This window comes from Amblyomma maculatum, chromosome 1 (assembly GCF_055883805.1).
Source record: "Amblyomma maculatum isolate TAMU_Amacu chromosome 1, ASM5588380v1, whole genome shotgun sequence".
NCBI classification, from domain to species: domain Eukaryota; kingdom Metazoa; phylum Arthropoda; class Arachnida; order Ixodida; family Ixodidae; genus Amblyomma; species Amblyomma maculatum.
In genome coordinates this window covers 287,175,845-287,191,801 of record NC_139344.1, presented here as the reverse complement: position 1 = coordinate 287,191,801, position 15,957 = coordinate 287,175,845, and the positions used below count along the sequence as shown (strand labels likewise).

Below are 15,957 nucleotides of genomic sequence, written 5' to 3'. Positions count from 1 at the left end.
AGGTCGGGAGTGAAGAAATATCCGGAATTATAGGCAAGTTCAGTCTTGGCGAGACAAATGAAGCTGGGCAGGGGCTAGTAGAGTTTTGTCAAGAAAACAACCTGACCATAGCGAATACTCATTTTCAACAGCACAAGAGGCGCCTGTACACATGGACTTCACCGGACGGTCTGTACAGGAATCAGATCGATTATATTCTTGGCCGGCAGAGATGGAGAAGCGCTATACAAGCAGTAAAAACAAGGCCTGGGGCCGATTGTGGCACCGATCATCAGCTTCTTGTTGCCAAAATTAGGCTTCGATTGAGGAAAACGCAGAAACCTAGAAGACCTTTCAGGTATGATCTGGATCAAATTCCATTAGAATATGCTGTGGAAGTGAGGAATCGATTTCAAGAATTAGATCTAGAAGACAGAGAGCCCGAAGAGATGTGGACTGATGTTCGTGATATAATACAAGAAGTTGCTACTAAGGTAGTTCCAAAGCAAAAGAAATGCAAGAAAGCAAACTGGTTATCTGAAGAGGCTTTGCAAATAGCTGATGAAAGGAGGATGGCAAAAGTTATGGGGGAAAGAGACAGATACAAGGTTCTCAATGCGGATTTTCAGAAAATAGCAAGGAGAGATAAGAATGCCTTCCTGAACATACAGTGCCAAGCAGTTGAGGACAACAGCCAATTAAGGAACACAACAGCTCTGTATAAGACATTCAAAGATATCAAAGGAAGCTTCTGTGCTAAGCTGGGCGTGATAAAGGACAAACGAGGCAAGGACCTCTCTGAAGCGTCAGAGATAAAGAAGAGGTGGCAGGAATACACAGAAGAACTGGACAAGAAGGACCCGAATGTGCAAACCCAACATAAGACTGTTGTGACTACTGATCTTGAGCCGGGCATCCTGAAGAGTGAAGTTGAATGGGCCTTAGCCAGCCTTGCTAAGAACAAAGCTAGCGGAATTGATGGCATTCCAGCTGAGTTGCTTCAAAACCTCAACCATGACGCTGTTAACATTCTGCATACATTATGTCAGAAGATTTAGACAATCCTGCAGTGGCCACAGGATTGGAGGAGGTCAATTTACATCCCCATTCCAAAGAAAGGCAGTGCCAAAGATTGTTCCAACTACCGCACGATCGCGCTTATTTCGCATGCTAGCAAGGTGATGTTCAAATTCCTTCAAGGTAGGCTGCAGCAGTATGTGGATCGGGAGCTTCCGGACGTGCAAGCTGGGTTTCGCAAGGGGAGAGGAACTAGAGACCAAACTGCCAACCTTCCCTGGATCGTAGAAAAAGCAAGAGAGTTCCAAAAACCCGTGTACTTCTGCTTTATTGATTATGCGAAAGCGTTTAACTGCGTAGATCACAGCAGATTGTGGCAAGATCTCCAAAAGATGGCAGTTCCAATTCACCTCATCTGTCTCCTCAGGAACCTGTATGAAGGACAAGAGGCCACAGTCAGAACTGGGCATGGTCTTACTGATTGGTTTCCGGTTGAGAAAGGAGTGAGGCAAGGCTGCATACTGTCGCCCTGCCTATTTAACCTATATGCAGAGTGCATCATGAGGAAGCCGGTCTGGACGAGTCTTCAGCTGGAGTGAAGATTGCTGGAAAACGTATCAGAATCTTAGATATGCGGATGATACCACTTTAATGGCAGAAGGTGAAGTGGAACTCAAGAAACTTCTGATTCGCGTACAAGAAGAGAGTGAGAAGGTTGGGCTTAAACTGAACATTAAAAAGACAAAGATCATGGCGTCTTGCCCTATCAAGTGCTTGAGCATCAAGAGTCAAGAAGTGGAAGCTGTGACAGATTTTCTCTTCTTGGGCTCCAAGATTACCTCGGAAGGAGACTGCAGCCATGAAATTAGGAGACGCCTGCTTCTGGGAAAGAGAGCAATGGTTAGCCTTGACCGCCTAGTAAAGAGCAGACATCAGTCTGCCAACCAAGATCCGTATAATTCGTGCTATGGTCTTTCCAGTTATGATGTATGGATGCGAGAGTTGGACTGTGAAAAAGGCTGACCGCCGAAGAATTGACGCGTTTGAATTGTGGTGCTGGCGAAGACTCTTGAGAGTTCCTTGGACTGCCAGAAGATCAAATCAGTCCATATTGTCGACCATAAACCCTGACTGCTCATTGGAGGGTCAAATTCTAAAGTTAAAGCTCAGCTACTTTGGTCATCTGATGAGAAGAGAGGAGTCGCTGGAGAAAGATTTGATGTTGGGAAAGGTTGAGGGTCGCCGGAGAAGGGGTAGGCAGCGAACACGATGGCTAGATGGCATCCTCGAGGCACTGCAGATGAAGTTATGTGATGTTAGGTAGATAGTTAGAGACCGGAAAGCGTGGCGTGACATGGTCCATAGGGTCACGAAGAGTCGGACACGACTGAACGACTGAACTGAACTGAACCCTCCAACCGGCATGACCATCCTAGAACAGATTACGAATACAGAAAACGCAACTTCAAAGGTGGAGTAATTTTTAAACACCGCAAAACCTATGGGTGTGCGAATTGGAGGGCGAGCAATAGAATTATATGTGAATACCACTTAACGCGTGTATTTTTCTCTTATCGCAGAGTATCAATACAGGATAAAAGCTTGCTTTGAATAAACACGTAACAAGTATGCTACGTCATCCAGGATACAATTTTTGTTTAAAACGCCGCTAAATACATGTATTGTGAAGCCATATATACGAACGTTCTAGTAATGTTGATATATATACCGCCGACAGGCTCACTATCCATCCGCTTGGTGTTTCTACCAATCGCTGAAGCTTTGGCGCAGCCTGATATGCTGCCGCATGTACTGAATTTACTTATACCGGTAGCTCGGAGTATGCTCCCTAGGCACAATTACATTCACAAAGCACTTCTAAACGTGATGGCAAAGGAACGAAAGAGAACGGCCCATCGTAGCACACGGTGGCCATACGACGTACATGCGTGCAGACGGCGCCGGCGTCCGCTACTTGTGTGAGCAGACAGAGGGTCATCTGCTGCGCGCGTGGTTCCTGCTAATCGCCTGCAGCTTAAAAGCGGCACGGGGAATGTAGCCTGCGCTGCCGGATGGCAACTTAGGGAAGGACCCAACGAATATCATCTTTTCAGGGGTATGTTGGCCTCATGTACCGGAGCATTTTAATATAGATCGGCTGCAAAATGACGTATCATATTTTGTCACACTGTTTCTTAAAACAGTTGCTAACCTTTAATCATCGGCTGCTTTTATATCGGTGCTCGCGAAACCGGAAAATTATTTTGCGAAATTTTCCATGCATGTGTTTCCATGGGTCGTGCTCCCGACTTGCATCCTCAACCCCTAGCGTTTCGCAGTGTTTTAAAAATATTCCGCATATGTAGTAAGATATATTTTCAATATGTTCAACGATGTTCACAGTTACTCTGCACTGAACGACGACTTCCTAGGCGCGCTGCGGGATCAGAAAATTGCATTGAAATCTGTTGGTTCCAAGTATTCCTATGGGCGCTAAGCCTTCGCAACCCCCGTCGGCCCAGCATGGCGACAGCAGCGCCGCCGAATCTTGTTTACGTCAGAGAGTGTTCACAGATTGCTGGCAAAGTCGATGAGCGCTAGCTCGTCACGCCCCGTTTGGCCTCCGGCTCTAGGCTATTGTAGACTACGCTTCGGGCAAAGACCGGAGAAATAGGTGACGCGGGACCTTACGCAGTATAAAATCCACTTGACGCACCTTGGGAGGCTGATGAGATAGCGGTGTGTTCTCGATCCATTGCACACGGACGGGAGTTGATGAAGGAAGTGCAGTGCACAGCGCGACATAGACTAGCAGTTAACCAGGAGGGGTGAGCGGTTTGGCATATATAGAGCTCCCGAGCAGTGGTTGGCGCCACCACGGGTTCGAAGCCAAAGCTCAGCGCCAGTTTGGTCATGTGTAGTTCATTTATTTCTGCGCGTGTAGCTGGCTTCAGGCAAACTCCAAAACAACGGCTTGTCATCGGACTGACATCCGTAGTGTGAATGCACTAAGGTAGCTAATTGAAAGTGCGCTAATTCAAAGTACGGTTTTTTGGCTAAAACCCAAGTGTGCATTCCTTTTGACACAATTGACCAAAGCAGCCGCTAGCTCGCTTGACCAGAGGAGCAAAAAAAAAAGAAAAAAAAAAGAAGACAAACGTATCACTAGGCGGTTACCATCATCGATAACTTGTGGTAGGGATAAAGAACTCGAAAGTGGTGTACGATACGTACTATCAAAGCGACGCGAAACGTTCAACAGGTGATACTGTATATAACTTCTAGTGGCCATTTCTCGTTCCTCCGCCTTATCTTCCTCCTGTTCCCACGTTACCAAGCCTACGGAAAGTTACACCGACATCGGCATGATACCGGGTACTTAAAAAGCGGCTGCTGTACAAATATATCTGGCCATCGAGTGTTTCTACGCTCTGCGCTAAGGAGTAGCTTGGTGCATTCCCGAGCGCACCGGTGCCCTTTTTACAGATTTCGAATGGACGCTTTTTACTTCCCACACGCGCACTTGTTCAGCCGGCGCTGGAGCGTCAAGTTGATGCGAGTCGCGGTGAGCGCCGATTTTCCAGCGTTCCCCGGGGAAAATCGATGCCTGCGGACCTTGTTGCCGCCCCCTCCGGTCGTCGGCTTAAGCGCTGACCGCGACAGGGCCCGCGTAATAGCGGCCACCCTGGCACCACGTAATTGCCTCCCTCCGAAGGCGGCCTAATCTCTCGAGAGAAAATCCTATTAGGCTCTCGGGCCTTGTCGCGCACAACAGGTTGGAAAAAGCTGCCCGGATTGGGTCGCCGCTTTCATTGCGCGATAAAGGGAACACGTGGCCGGTGCGGTGAGCCACGGGCGCTTGTGCCTTCCGCAGTGCCGTTCGCCGCCACACCTTGCATCAAGGCCATCAGCCCCAGTGAAGGCTGGACTACCGGCGGATCCACGGTCATCATCATCGGGGACAACTTCTTCGACGGCCTGCAAGTCGTCTTTGGCACCATGCTGGTGTGGAGCGAGGTGAGTTGGTGTGTCCTGGTGGCCTCTGGGGCGTTCACCTTAGAGACCAGCAGGTAGGCGCTGCCTCCGATCTCTGATAGCCTTCAACGGACTGGCTAGAGTTTAAAGCCAAGAAATCCACACATATATGGTGGTTATGCCTACAGGCTTGCTTGCGAATCATTGAGGGACTTGCGCTTGCTGTCCCACTAGTTTTGGGACATCTCTTACACCAGTGGTATAGACTGGTCAGGATCGCCCAGGCGACGCTTCTGTGCTGGAAGCACCCAGGGAAACGATCACGGCTTTCACAAGTGACACTATTGATCGTGGCACAAGTCGAAGCAGGAGTGCTGGCGAACTGGGCTGACCCCGTCGCCCTTCGTGCCAAGCGCAAACCAACGCCCTCGCATGGGCGATTTTCCTGAACGCTTTAGCGCAACGGCGCTAAAAGGAAAAATGCTGTAGGCGCGACGCAGTGACGAGCGAATACGAAGAGGAATGCAGCGGAGGAAACATTCACAGGTATACGGTTTGCGAAGCGCGCTCTCTCTCTTTGGGGCATTGCACCGAAGCCGAAACTACACAAAAACGCCTATGCAATGAAACGCCTTTCTTGCTTTCAGATATGGCTCATAACCTAGAGACTACTCAAAGCCGAATTTTTATTTGGAAATCAAAATGTGAACTGCGCGAAAAAACGTGACAATAGGCGAGGGAACACAAACAAGACAACACGGGCGCATACTTCCAACTGTTTATTGGAAGTCTGCGCCCGTGTTGTCTTGTCCTTCGCCTACTGTCCCGTTTTTTCGCGCAGTTTACATTTTGATTTGCAATGAACCAAATCGCCCGCAAAAGTATTCTAGACAATGAACGCGAAAAATCACCTTTCAGTCTGTAAATCGAACGACTCCTTCCTGTTAGTTAGAGCGGCTAAATACACGCGCGTGCAAAATTAAAATGGGTAAAACACTTAAAATATCCTCTCCAGTAACGAAAACTGGCAAAAGTTTAAAGCGACAACGTTAAACGTTCTCCAGAAAATTCGGCGCTGGCATCAGAACTGTGAGCGAAAAAAGCACTGACACGTAATTGGAACGGCTGATTGGACTAGTTGTTTATTCATAGCTTTGTATGCACAGCACGGGGACAAAGAAATGAACGAGCCAACAGGCGCATCGTTCCTTTTAGCGCTGTGGATACAAAACTATCACTGGCACTCCTGTAGCAGGTAGTAGTTATCATGGCCCAATACTGATTGGTCGTGGCGACGTCGCGAGAGCACTTGATATGGTGGCGTTTGAGCAGGAGCCTGAGGCGAATTCAGCCCAACAAGACCCTTGGACAAGCCACGCTTACACGTTTGTACGGCTTCGTTAAAGAAGTGCTTTTGTATCTACCTATGGTCGGGTGGTCTTCCACATAACATGGCAAGCTGCGAGTGTACGCTGATTAGTATGTGTATTAGTATAATCGAGGCACGAATGAAGGGGTTAATGACTGAGCCAGTAGTGAGGTGCATGTAAGGAGGAGGAGGAAGATGAGGAGGAAAGGCAGGGAGGTTAACCGGTAAAGGAACTGGTTTGCTACCCTGCACTGGGTGAGAGGGGTAAGTGGGTATAAAAGTTGTGAGTGAGATAGGGATGGGTCCGCAAGGGGAGCCGCTAACATGAACTATTAATGCTGCTGCGTCATATCCTTAAAGGCGGAGATTGAGTGTCGCCTTCCTCTATTTTCAACTACAACGTAAATTACATTGAAAGATTTATTCTTGATTTATTATTTCTTCTACCACTTTCAGAAAAGAGTGTGCCAGCTGTCTTCCTGTAGCTTAGTCCTTAGACAGGCAAGCGTATCTACCCCATTTGTTCCATTTAATGATTATGTCGGGAAAAATTACCTTTGAGACACCGTTATCACGTGTTGATAGTTGTCGGCTTCATTTATTATTTCTGCGAAGGAATGGATGCCTGGTAAGGCTTTTGTCCACACTGAGAAACAATTTAAAAAAAAAAAGGACTTACTGTCCAGTAGCCACAGCTTTCAGCACTGTGACGTTTCTTCGCTGCAATCACTTGAATTCGGTGTACATATAATACCATCCTCCGTTCCATGTCCATTTGCGGACCGTGCAATAATGTATCAAAATCAGATAGTCATCATCACCTGGGCGTGTCAAAGAGGCATGAAACGACCACGTGTTAACTACCGCCACGAGCTGACAAAAATGTGAAGTGCGCAAATAAATGCTTAATTGCATCGTCTATACCGCAGTGAAGAGAATCATTTCGGTGAACCTTTCACTTGCATTATGGAGGCAAGCCCTGCGATGTACGTCACACATTATATTGAATATTGTACGAATACTGTGTTCCACAAGGTCTTCGATAGTGCGGTTACGTGTGCCGAGGGATGAAGGAGGTTTGCATTTAGATGTCAGCCATTGAAGCAGAATCCTACGTCGTGCACTCAAAGCGCATTGCGTAATGCAAATAGATATGGAAACACCTTTGAGGGAGTTGGACATTTACACAGGGACGAGCACTGATTTCGTCCGTGTGCGTGTGCCTCCCTGACATAAATGCGGCTCTTGCACCGCAGATATTGTGAGGTCGTATTTATAAGCAAAATTGGTATTGTTGTGTGCACAAATCTGTGGGATGAACGAAGACGGAAAGAAAACGACAACACGAGCGCAAAGTTTTGGAAAAGTCTCTGTGCGTGTTTTCATTCTGTCTTGGTTTGCTGTTTTTGTAATGTGTCACGGAAACGAACACGCTCTGCTTTTAAGGGAATGCGTCACACTACTTGTGAGACATGGAAATGTTTGTGCGCGCGCATTGTCACCAACTGGCAGGGGATGGTGTCGCGCTTTGGCAGAGGGATTGCACATGGTCGTAACTAGGAGGCCATTTCCCTCTAATGGCTGTGTTGATTAGAGGGCTAAATTACTTAAATCTTCATTTGTGATAAGAATCGTGCAAAGTGCAAGATAGCAACATACCACCGATTGAATCGCTTGCTGTTGTTTATGAACTGAGCTTTTGCGGCGGCTTTTAATTTCGCATTTGAATAATAGGTTATCTTTGTCTATATAGACTGGTCGGTGTAAATTTTGTGCTGCTGCTACCAGCCATTGTGATGTTCGCGCTTTACCTCACCTGGGCGGAGATCCCTGCGTGTTACCTACGGGCTATAGAGGCCACCGCACGTGGTTGTCACTTGTTTAATGCTTTCAACCAGCGGCTCCGGTGGGCTTTAGTCTTTCAAGGGACAACTCTTTCATTGCTTGATGGCGGGCAGAAAGTTGATCGCTTTCATGCGCCTGCAGTGGAGGGTCGGTTAGGCTTGGTGCACCTTGCTCAGCTTCGAAATTCTGCCATCTTAATGCCAAGATTATTGTGAGTAACACTTTTGCATTATTGTGTTCGCTCATTTCCTCACTTCCAGAGACGGTTTATAGAGCAACTCTGGTTTAGTTACTTATTTTTGGAGCGAAATACCTAAATAACAAGGTGATAGCCTGATCGATCAATCCATCGGTAATAACTAATTGATTGCTTCAGTTAAGAATTCAAAGATTGAATGAATAAGGTAATTGACTGAATAAATTTGGTAATCATTTAGTTTGTGGATTTCAGTGATCGGGGGAGTGGGTGAATGAGTGGCTGCATTTCGTTTCATTCCCCAGCTTATCACGTCTCACGCTATCCGGGTGCAGACACCTCCTCGCCACATACCTGGCGTCGTTGAAGTGACGCTGTCGTACAAGTCAAAGCAGTTCTGCAAAGGCGCACCGGGCAGGTTCGTCTACGTGTGTGAGTAGTGCCTCTTTCGTTTGTGCTCATATGAAGAAGGAGCGATGGCAGCTCGACTAGTATAGAAGAGTTCGGAATAAAAACCGAACATATATTCGTCATGAACTTCACCAAGGCTACCGTTTCAGTAAAAAATGTTAAATTATTTGCGTATTAGAAAAAACCCACAGCATGCGCGGTATCTGTACCTTTGTTTTCGAAACCATCACAAAATCGCGTGGAACAATTGGAGACCATTTTAATTCTAACAAGAGTAAATAATATTAGCGCGAACAAGCCCATTGAAATAATGTTTGTTATTTGTTCCAATCGGCAGATGAGGAATAAGGGTATGTCCCGTCCACAAGTACAGCTCAGTCTACATGATCGTATGCCATTCACTTCAGCCTTGTTTCGTTTTGCTCTCATGATTGCACATTTTCAGCTTATAACTCTTTTTTTTTTCAAGTTTTTCTCTTGATTTCCCGTGCGGGGGATCTCATCGCACTGCACGCCTTCGGATACCCCTGCTTTAAATAGGTGCGCCTTTTTATTTTCACCTTGTTTCTGTGCTCTATCCTTGATTTTATTATCTTTATAAAAATGGTCAGAGTACTTGCATTCTTGTTTTTGCTGCATGGTATCGTTTAAAAGTCACTCAAAAACCAGATTGGAAATTCTTTGTTTAAACTTTTTTTGTTGTTTTGTATGCGATGGCATGGACCAGGGCAAATATACCATCGGTTTCGTTGTTGATTAATATTTCAATATATATTTCCGGCCAGCTAGCACTACCGAAAGAACATTTTGAGAGTAGTGGTTTGTAATATTTGCATCTAATTTGCACGGTTGGTGATTTAATCTTAACATACAAAAAGGTAAAGACATTACTGACAATAAAAAGCGCGTTGCATGTCGAGGTACCTGCTTTGAATTAGGATTCATTAAGGGTCTGGTAACATCTTCTGCTGTTCGCAAAGCTTTGGGTACCGGTGTCAAATAGAAATTCATCCAGTAGCGCCGACCCGAAATGCACGACAGGCTAAAAGCAGCATTGTTCAGCACCGCCTCGCCGATCAACCGGGGAGCGCGCTATTTAGGGCGAGGCTTTGGACCCCCAGAGGCATCTCACTGCCGCCTTGGAAAAGAGGAAATTTATATTGAAACTGTGTGGAATTGCGCAATCATTTTGTGCATGTCCACACGAAAGAGGCGCACCTATCATAGTCGACCAGGGTTATTAATTTGAGTGGCTATCGCACCCTTTTCGAATCCGAGTTTGCAACCACTAGCGGCAAGATTTTCATTCCTCTATTGCTCTCCTATAAACTGGAACACGCGGATGCACTCGCATGTCGCCTACAGCGTACAAGCCTGCTCAGCGTATACGTGTTACTGGATCCACGTGACGGACTGCAACTGTTTCTCAAACTAAATCCGAAACGAGTTATCCGTGCTTTCCATTCAGTCACAATCAATGTTTACTCAGGCTACGAGAGACGCCGTAGTCGAGGGCTCCGGAAATTTAGACCACCTAGCGTTCTTAAACGTGCACTGACATCGCGCAGCACACGTAAATAGTTACTTGCTTTTTGACTGCGCACTGATAAAGGGGCCTTTAATGGATAAAAATACTTGTCTTAAAACTACTGCTTCTTTTTCTCTTCTTCAGAGTGGTGTAATTACAGCTCTGGTTAAATTGTGGCGTCGCATTGGTTGGTCTTTCACAGCGCTCAACGAACCCACCATCGACTACGGCTTCCAGCGGTTAGCCAAACTTATCCCTCGCCATCCTGGAGACCCCGAGAAGCTTCCCAAGGCAAGTGCCATCGGGTTGTCTAGTCCTTGGAAAAAAAGCCGCGCCCTTTGCATCCCACGGGGCGCAACATTGATTTTCTTTTGAAAACTTCTTACTACGCTGTAGTGGCAGCGGTCACAAGTTCAACTCCTTCAAATCCCTTATCTACACCTACAATGACAGAAAGCGCAAGGAGTGTTTTCGGCTTGTAAATGCTGAAAATCGCGAACGAGTCTCAGAAAACTTTTCGAATAAGCTCTCTTCAAAAGGGCTATGAGCATTTTTGTATTGCTGTGTGTATTGCCCACAAAATAAATAAATAAATAACATATCGCACAATACTGCACAATTCATCTCGTATGCTTAAAGCACAGCTTTCCGTCTTTGCATCCAGGACTTGGCACATGAGGTTCAAGAGCTTTGTGAATCATGCAAAATGTTGACATCTTGCGATAGATACTGCTTAAAATATATTGACACGCAGGCGTAACCTGTTTTTTGGCGACACAGTATAGCCCATATTCCCGGTATTACCACGTCAGATGAAGGGGGCTTCATTCACTCGCATGCACCTCCGTCGAGGGAATCTTGCATGTATGGCGTCCTCCTGCCTCGCACTGGATGAAGAGAGCATGACATCAAGTGCGACAGTCATCTGCATGCCACAAATTGCGCCGCATTTCTCATCAGCCACGCAAGGGGCATTGCTACTTATCTACGTTTGTGCACTTTCGGTTGTGTTCACTCACTTTTGGATCAAACGCTTCTGGCAGCAGTTCCTTTAGAGGGCCAAGACAAAATGGGATACAGAGTAGCCAACTAGCTAAACCGTTCGCACGCGCAGGCCGGGTTAAATGCTGCAGCACTTGGTTGTTCAAGAACCGCATTCAGCGCAAATTTTGGTCATGGAACAGTGTTGCCTGTGCTAATGTCGGGCCAACCGAAACTCTTTACTCACGCTGATTTCACTGCGGCTCACAGCCCTACGCAGCAAGGCCAAGCTGCTACCATCTCAGATAACAGACAGGCTCAAAGTCCACAAGTATTGCCCTTTTCATGACGTCGCAAAGAGCCATCAGCTTTTTTGCGCAATCCTCGCAGAGTCAGCACGGAACTGTTGATAACTGTTTTTTTTTTTCAGCTGATTAAGAACTAACATTGACGTATTACTGCTCTTAGGAGATTATCCTGAAGCGGGCTGCCGATCTGGCTGAGGCCCTGTACAGCATGCCGCGGCAGAACCAGCTGTCGTTACAAGGTCCGCGCTCACCTGCGCTTTCCGGCGGGTCGACCGGCTTCAACGCTTACGCCGCCGCCGGTCAGCTGGCCGTAAACGTCCAGGAGAATGGTTAGTGCGTCTCTCGTGTGCGCATTTACACACTCACGAAGTGTGTGTCCTCAGAAAATGTTCGGGGTCTGTGATTCAGTGAACATATACTGGCTTCAATGTGCAGTGCGTGGCAGGTCTTTCTGGGGCGCTCAACCGATGGGCACTGCCTGTACCATCTGGGCACCCGTTGGCAACGCAGCGCATCGAGGATAGTGTATGAGGTCCTGGGCAGTCCCCTGCCTGCTGCTGCTGAGCGCGCCTCCTTCAGGTCAGCGCATATGTTCTTCAGTTCTTCTACATTGCTCAATGCAATAAATGCAATGACAAAACATCCCGTGCCTTCTCACGGCTATGAGGCAAAAGTCAAATGCAGTGCGCCGCCGCTCAGCAGCAGCACGCAACAAGAGCCGCTTCCGAAAGACTTCTTCTGATTACAATTAGAAGCTATGTGTAAGGGCGAATAAAGAGCGGAGAAAGGCATTGTGTTTGTTCCCCCCAAAGACAAACCGAGCGGCTTACACATGAGTTTCATGCCAAAGTGTATGTCACTTGCAGAAACATTTTTTTTCTAGGGATTCTTGGAACAGCAGCTATAGCCTAGCCTCCGTTTCCTCGCTTTCGGATTGCTGGCTTTCGCGCTCGCAAATTAGCCAGCGAGTATTTTCCTAGACCAAAACGATCTCGTACCTCAAGTGCCCTAATGGAAGCTTAAATTATGGCCACTTTCTGCGAGTCTTTCTTTCCTAGCATAACAGCTGCTGCATCATCAGCATGACTACACCCATTGCAAGGCAAAGACCTTTCCAATATCCATACAATTAATCCGGTCCTGGGTTAGCTGCATAACAGCCATTGAGAGCAAAACCCAAAGAGCGGGAAACAGAAATGGCGCCTCGTTTGACAGCGCTTGTCCTCAGGAGCGGATAAAAAAGGCATCGTTGTTTTAACCGCAATAGACGCCATTTCCTTTGAGTCTCATTAAGGCAGTCTCGATGGAGTAGCGGGTGAAGACGAGGAAACTGAATCGATTCCGCTGCGGTCCAAGACGAGAGAAACGACAGCGGAAAATGCATCAGATGCAACTCAGGAGCTAAGCGGCTAGTGCAGGGAGGCGCTCCAACTAACGGCGTCGCGCCGTGGTTAATCAATGTCATTTCATGGGGACCAGCCAACTGCCAGGTCACGGCAAACGGTTGACATGCTTTGGGGTGCCGTTTCTATGTTGAGTTGCGTCGGCATGGCGGCAGAAATGAAAATAGCGTAGCTTAAATGACAAAAAATTAATGCGCAGTTGACGAACCCGACTGATAATTAAAAATAAAGGCGCAAAATAAACAAGCGAAGAAATAGCCCAGAAGTGTGAAGCAAGTAGCCACGGGTATACCAAAATTGCGTACCTCGAACCAACTAGTCAGGATAGGTCAACTATTAATTGAGGACACTGTCACATGGGTGTGGATATTACAGAATCGACGCTTAAGCTTGCTAAACGAGGTAGCTCACCATAAAATCTGCCCATGTGAAGCGAAATGCTTGAAAACCCAACTCTGGCGAAAGAAGAGGAAAAAAAGTAGGGGGGATGGCACAAGAAATTAACAGTGTTGTTTTTGTCTTTCCCGCCTTACTAAATGTGATGACTATTCTGGACTAGGGCAAAAGACACGATGGGTGAAGGGTGTGTCATGATGACCAGAGGCAGCTCAGCAGACTGCACTGTATTCATAGTGGCTGTGACCTTCCCAATTTTCGGGCCTTTCCATAGGGGTACAGACACGGAAGTTGCTAACAGGAAGATGTCACGGCTATCCGGCGTCTGTTACAGGTCGTTGCCACCAACTCCTGCTGCTGTTGCATGCACTAGTGGCGTTTATAAACTTGGTCGTAGCCCATTTGCGGCCGTCCCATCAGTGGCGTGTCTGTGCCCTTTTGAGAAAGGCAGGGGGAGCGACTCACTACTCCGGCTGCTGCCGCTTGCAGAGTACGGCCGCTCGCAGAGCAGCAGCGTGTCGCCTCGGGGCTACGGCTCGAACGCCTCGACGCCTCACAGCAGCAGCGGGGGGCCGTACGCCGGCACGAACGCCACGTACGCCACGGGGCCGCTGCCCGGGTCGCCGGGACTCTTGAATGGTTCGTGCTTCTTTTGCACCACCGGCCGGCCTCCCGGCTGCAGCGGCGCTCACTGACGTCGCGTGGTGGCGCCACCCAGCTTGCTAACCGTCACCACGGGACGCCATGAGCTCCAGCTGTAAACTGCCCTTGATATCCTCAACCATTAGTTTTCACTGTAATGAATAAGCGGCTTTGCAATCTTATTTATAGATCGGTGAATCTACTTACATTAAAACAAGGTAGGAAATCGTGACGAGTTTCGCAGGCCGCGATTGCAGTGTGGTCGAAGAGGGTGGCGTTTTCTGAATTAAAATCAAAGTTGTCCGCTTTTTGATGTTTGCTAATTTCGGTAGATTATTAGTCATTCAGAAACAAAAATTATTAGCCTGTAACTATGAATGTTTAATGAGTTAAAGGAACAACTGAATATTGATAAAAAGTTTCGGCAGTGAGACTTAAATGCATCTTGCAAGAAATTAAGTTCCCATTTTTGCAGCCCGTATCTCCTGTACCGAAGTTTATAATCTTTCCTAAAAGACTGTAGCCAGAACAACAAAATTATCTTGAAAAGTTTAAACAGCACGAGTTGCAGATATTTGCCGAGAACGTGGTGTGCGAAAAGAAGTTTACTTTTTGTGCAGAAGGGCTGTAAACTTGCGTTATTGCGAAATGGTGAAAATGACGTTTCCATCTGATGTTATGTGCGATTTTTTAGAGAACGGTAGCGCTTCTTGCAAAGCTAAGATCCATCACGTTTGTCTGCACATTTGCCCACGGCTTATAAATATTTATCTGGAAATGAAAGATTGCCATTAGAGCTCGACATTGGAGTCATTGCAACTATATTTGGCACGTTTCCTCGCCTAATGCAGCTTAAGTGCGGTACGAACTGGCATTTTAGTCTAACTGAGCAGCTTCCGAATTGGAGGAGGTGGAATGTATGCGATGGGCAGCACAAGCTTGAACAAGGATTGGAAGGGAATCCTCTGGCCAACGCTTGGAGCCAGAGCACTTATTTTTGTTGGTCAACCGTGGAAATGATTGGCAGGAGTTATATATGTCCCTCATCCTTGGGGTTGGGTGAGAGGGGGGGGGGTGTTGTGGTGCGGGAAAAATGAAAATGTGACGTGATGCGGCGAACAAAATCTCAGCCTACGGTGATACGGGATCAAGGAAAGGCATTGCTCACTTTACAGCCACTCAGATTATATATTTACCTGAGAAAAATAAACTAATGTTACAGCTAATGTTAAAAACTAAAAATGTAAGTTCAGCAGATATTTCACGGCTATGCAGTTTAGTGAGTCGAGAGCATGCAGCAATAAAGCGAAGCGTTGTAGGCGTAATATATATAGTATAACCACACCTGTTCAAATTGACCCCTAGAATATTGTGCAGCAAAATTGCATCAACACTGCTGATAAAGTTTTGTTCGATTACGCGGGGGTGGACGGAACTCTGCGCATAGTTTCATGAAAAAAAGAGTATAGAAAATGAGGCGCTCGTCATGATGAAGCATGAACGAAGGACGAGTCAAAGAGGCCAAAGAAAGCCAACCTGTATTTTTTTTTATTTCTGCTGTTGACGTGAACACATGATGTGCAAGATAATTGAATGCTAAGTCGAAGAAAAGAAACAGACATGCCGCTGGTGTGACCCGAACCTTGAATGTTCTGCGGCCGATGCTCTTACTAAGCTATGGGGAACCGGCGTGCGCAGGGAGCGCACCTGGATGGATGCATGGAATATAGGAGCGTCCCCTTTGAAACGGGGTGGTAGCTTTCATGCTCATTTTTCTCCATATATCTTAATTGTTTATTGAGATTGGTTACCTAAATCATCATTCTATTATTAAATTTTTGTTTCTACATTACTAACATTGTCACTTCTCTGCTTTTAAGCCACCAATCTTCCAGCCGTTTTTTTGC

At 46.9% G+C, this 15,957-nt stretch overlaps 1 protein-coding gene across 2 annotated transcripts in view; it reads left to right on the top strand.

Annotated features, from left to right (window-relative positions):
• kn (EBF transcription factor knot) overlaps nucleotides 1-15,957 on the top strand; it is a 172,773-nt gene that overhangs the window by 145,491 nt on the left and 11,325 nt on the right. The window contains exons 10-14 of one of the 2 annotated variants that reach the window (XM_084591566.1): nucleotides 4,871-5,013; nucleotides 8,687-8,813; nucleotides 10,523-10,611; nucleotides 11,770-11,938; nucleotides 13,898-14,047. In XM_084591566.1, the coding sequence (XP_084447692.1) occupies nucleotides 4,871-5,013; nucleotides 8,687-8,813; nucleotides 10,523-10,611; nucleotides 11,770-11,938; nucleotides 13,898-14,047 (678 nt within the window). The remainder of the gene's footprint in view (nucleotides 1-4,870; nucleotides 5,014-8,686; nucleotides 8,814-10,522; nucleotides 10,612-11,769; nucleotides 11,939-13,897; nucleotides 14,048-15,957) is intronic. The other variant, XM_084591565.1, reaches the window with a different exon arrangement.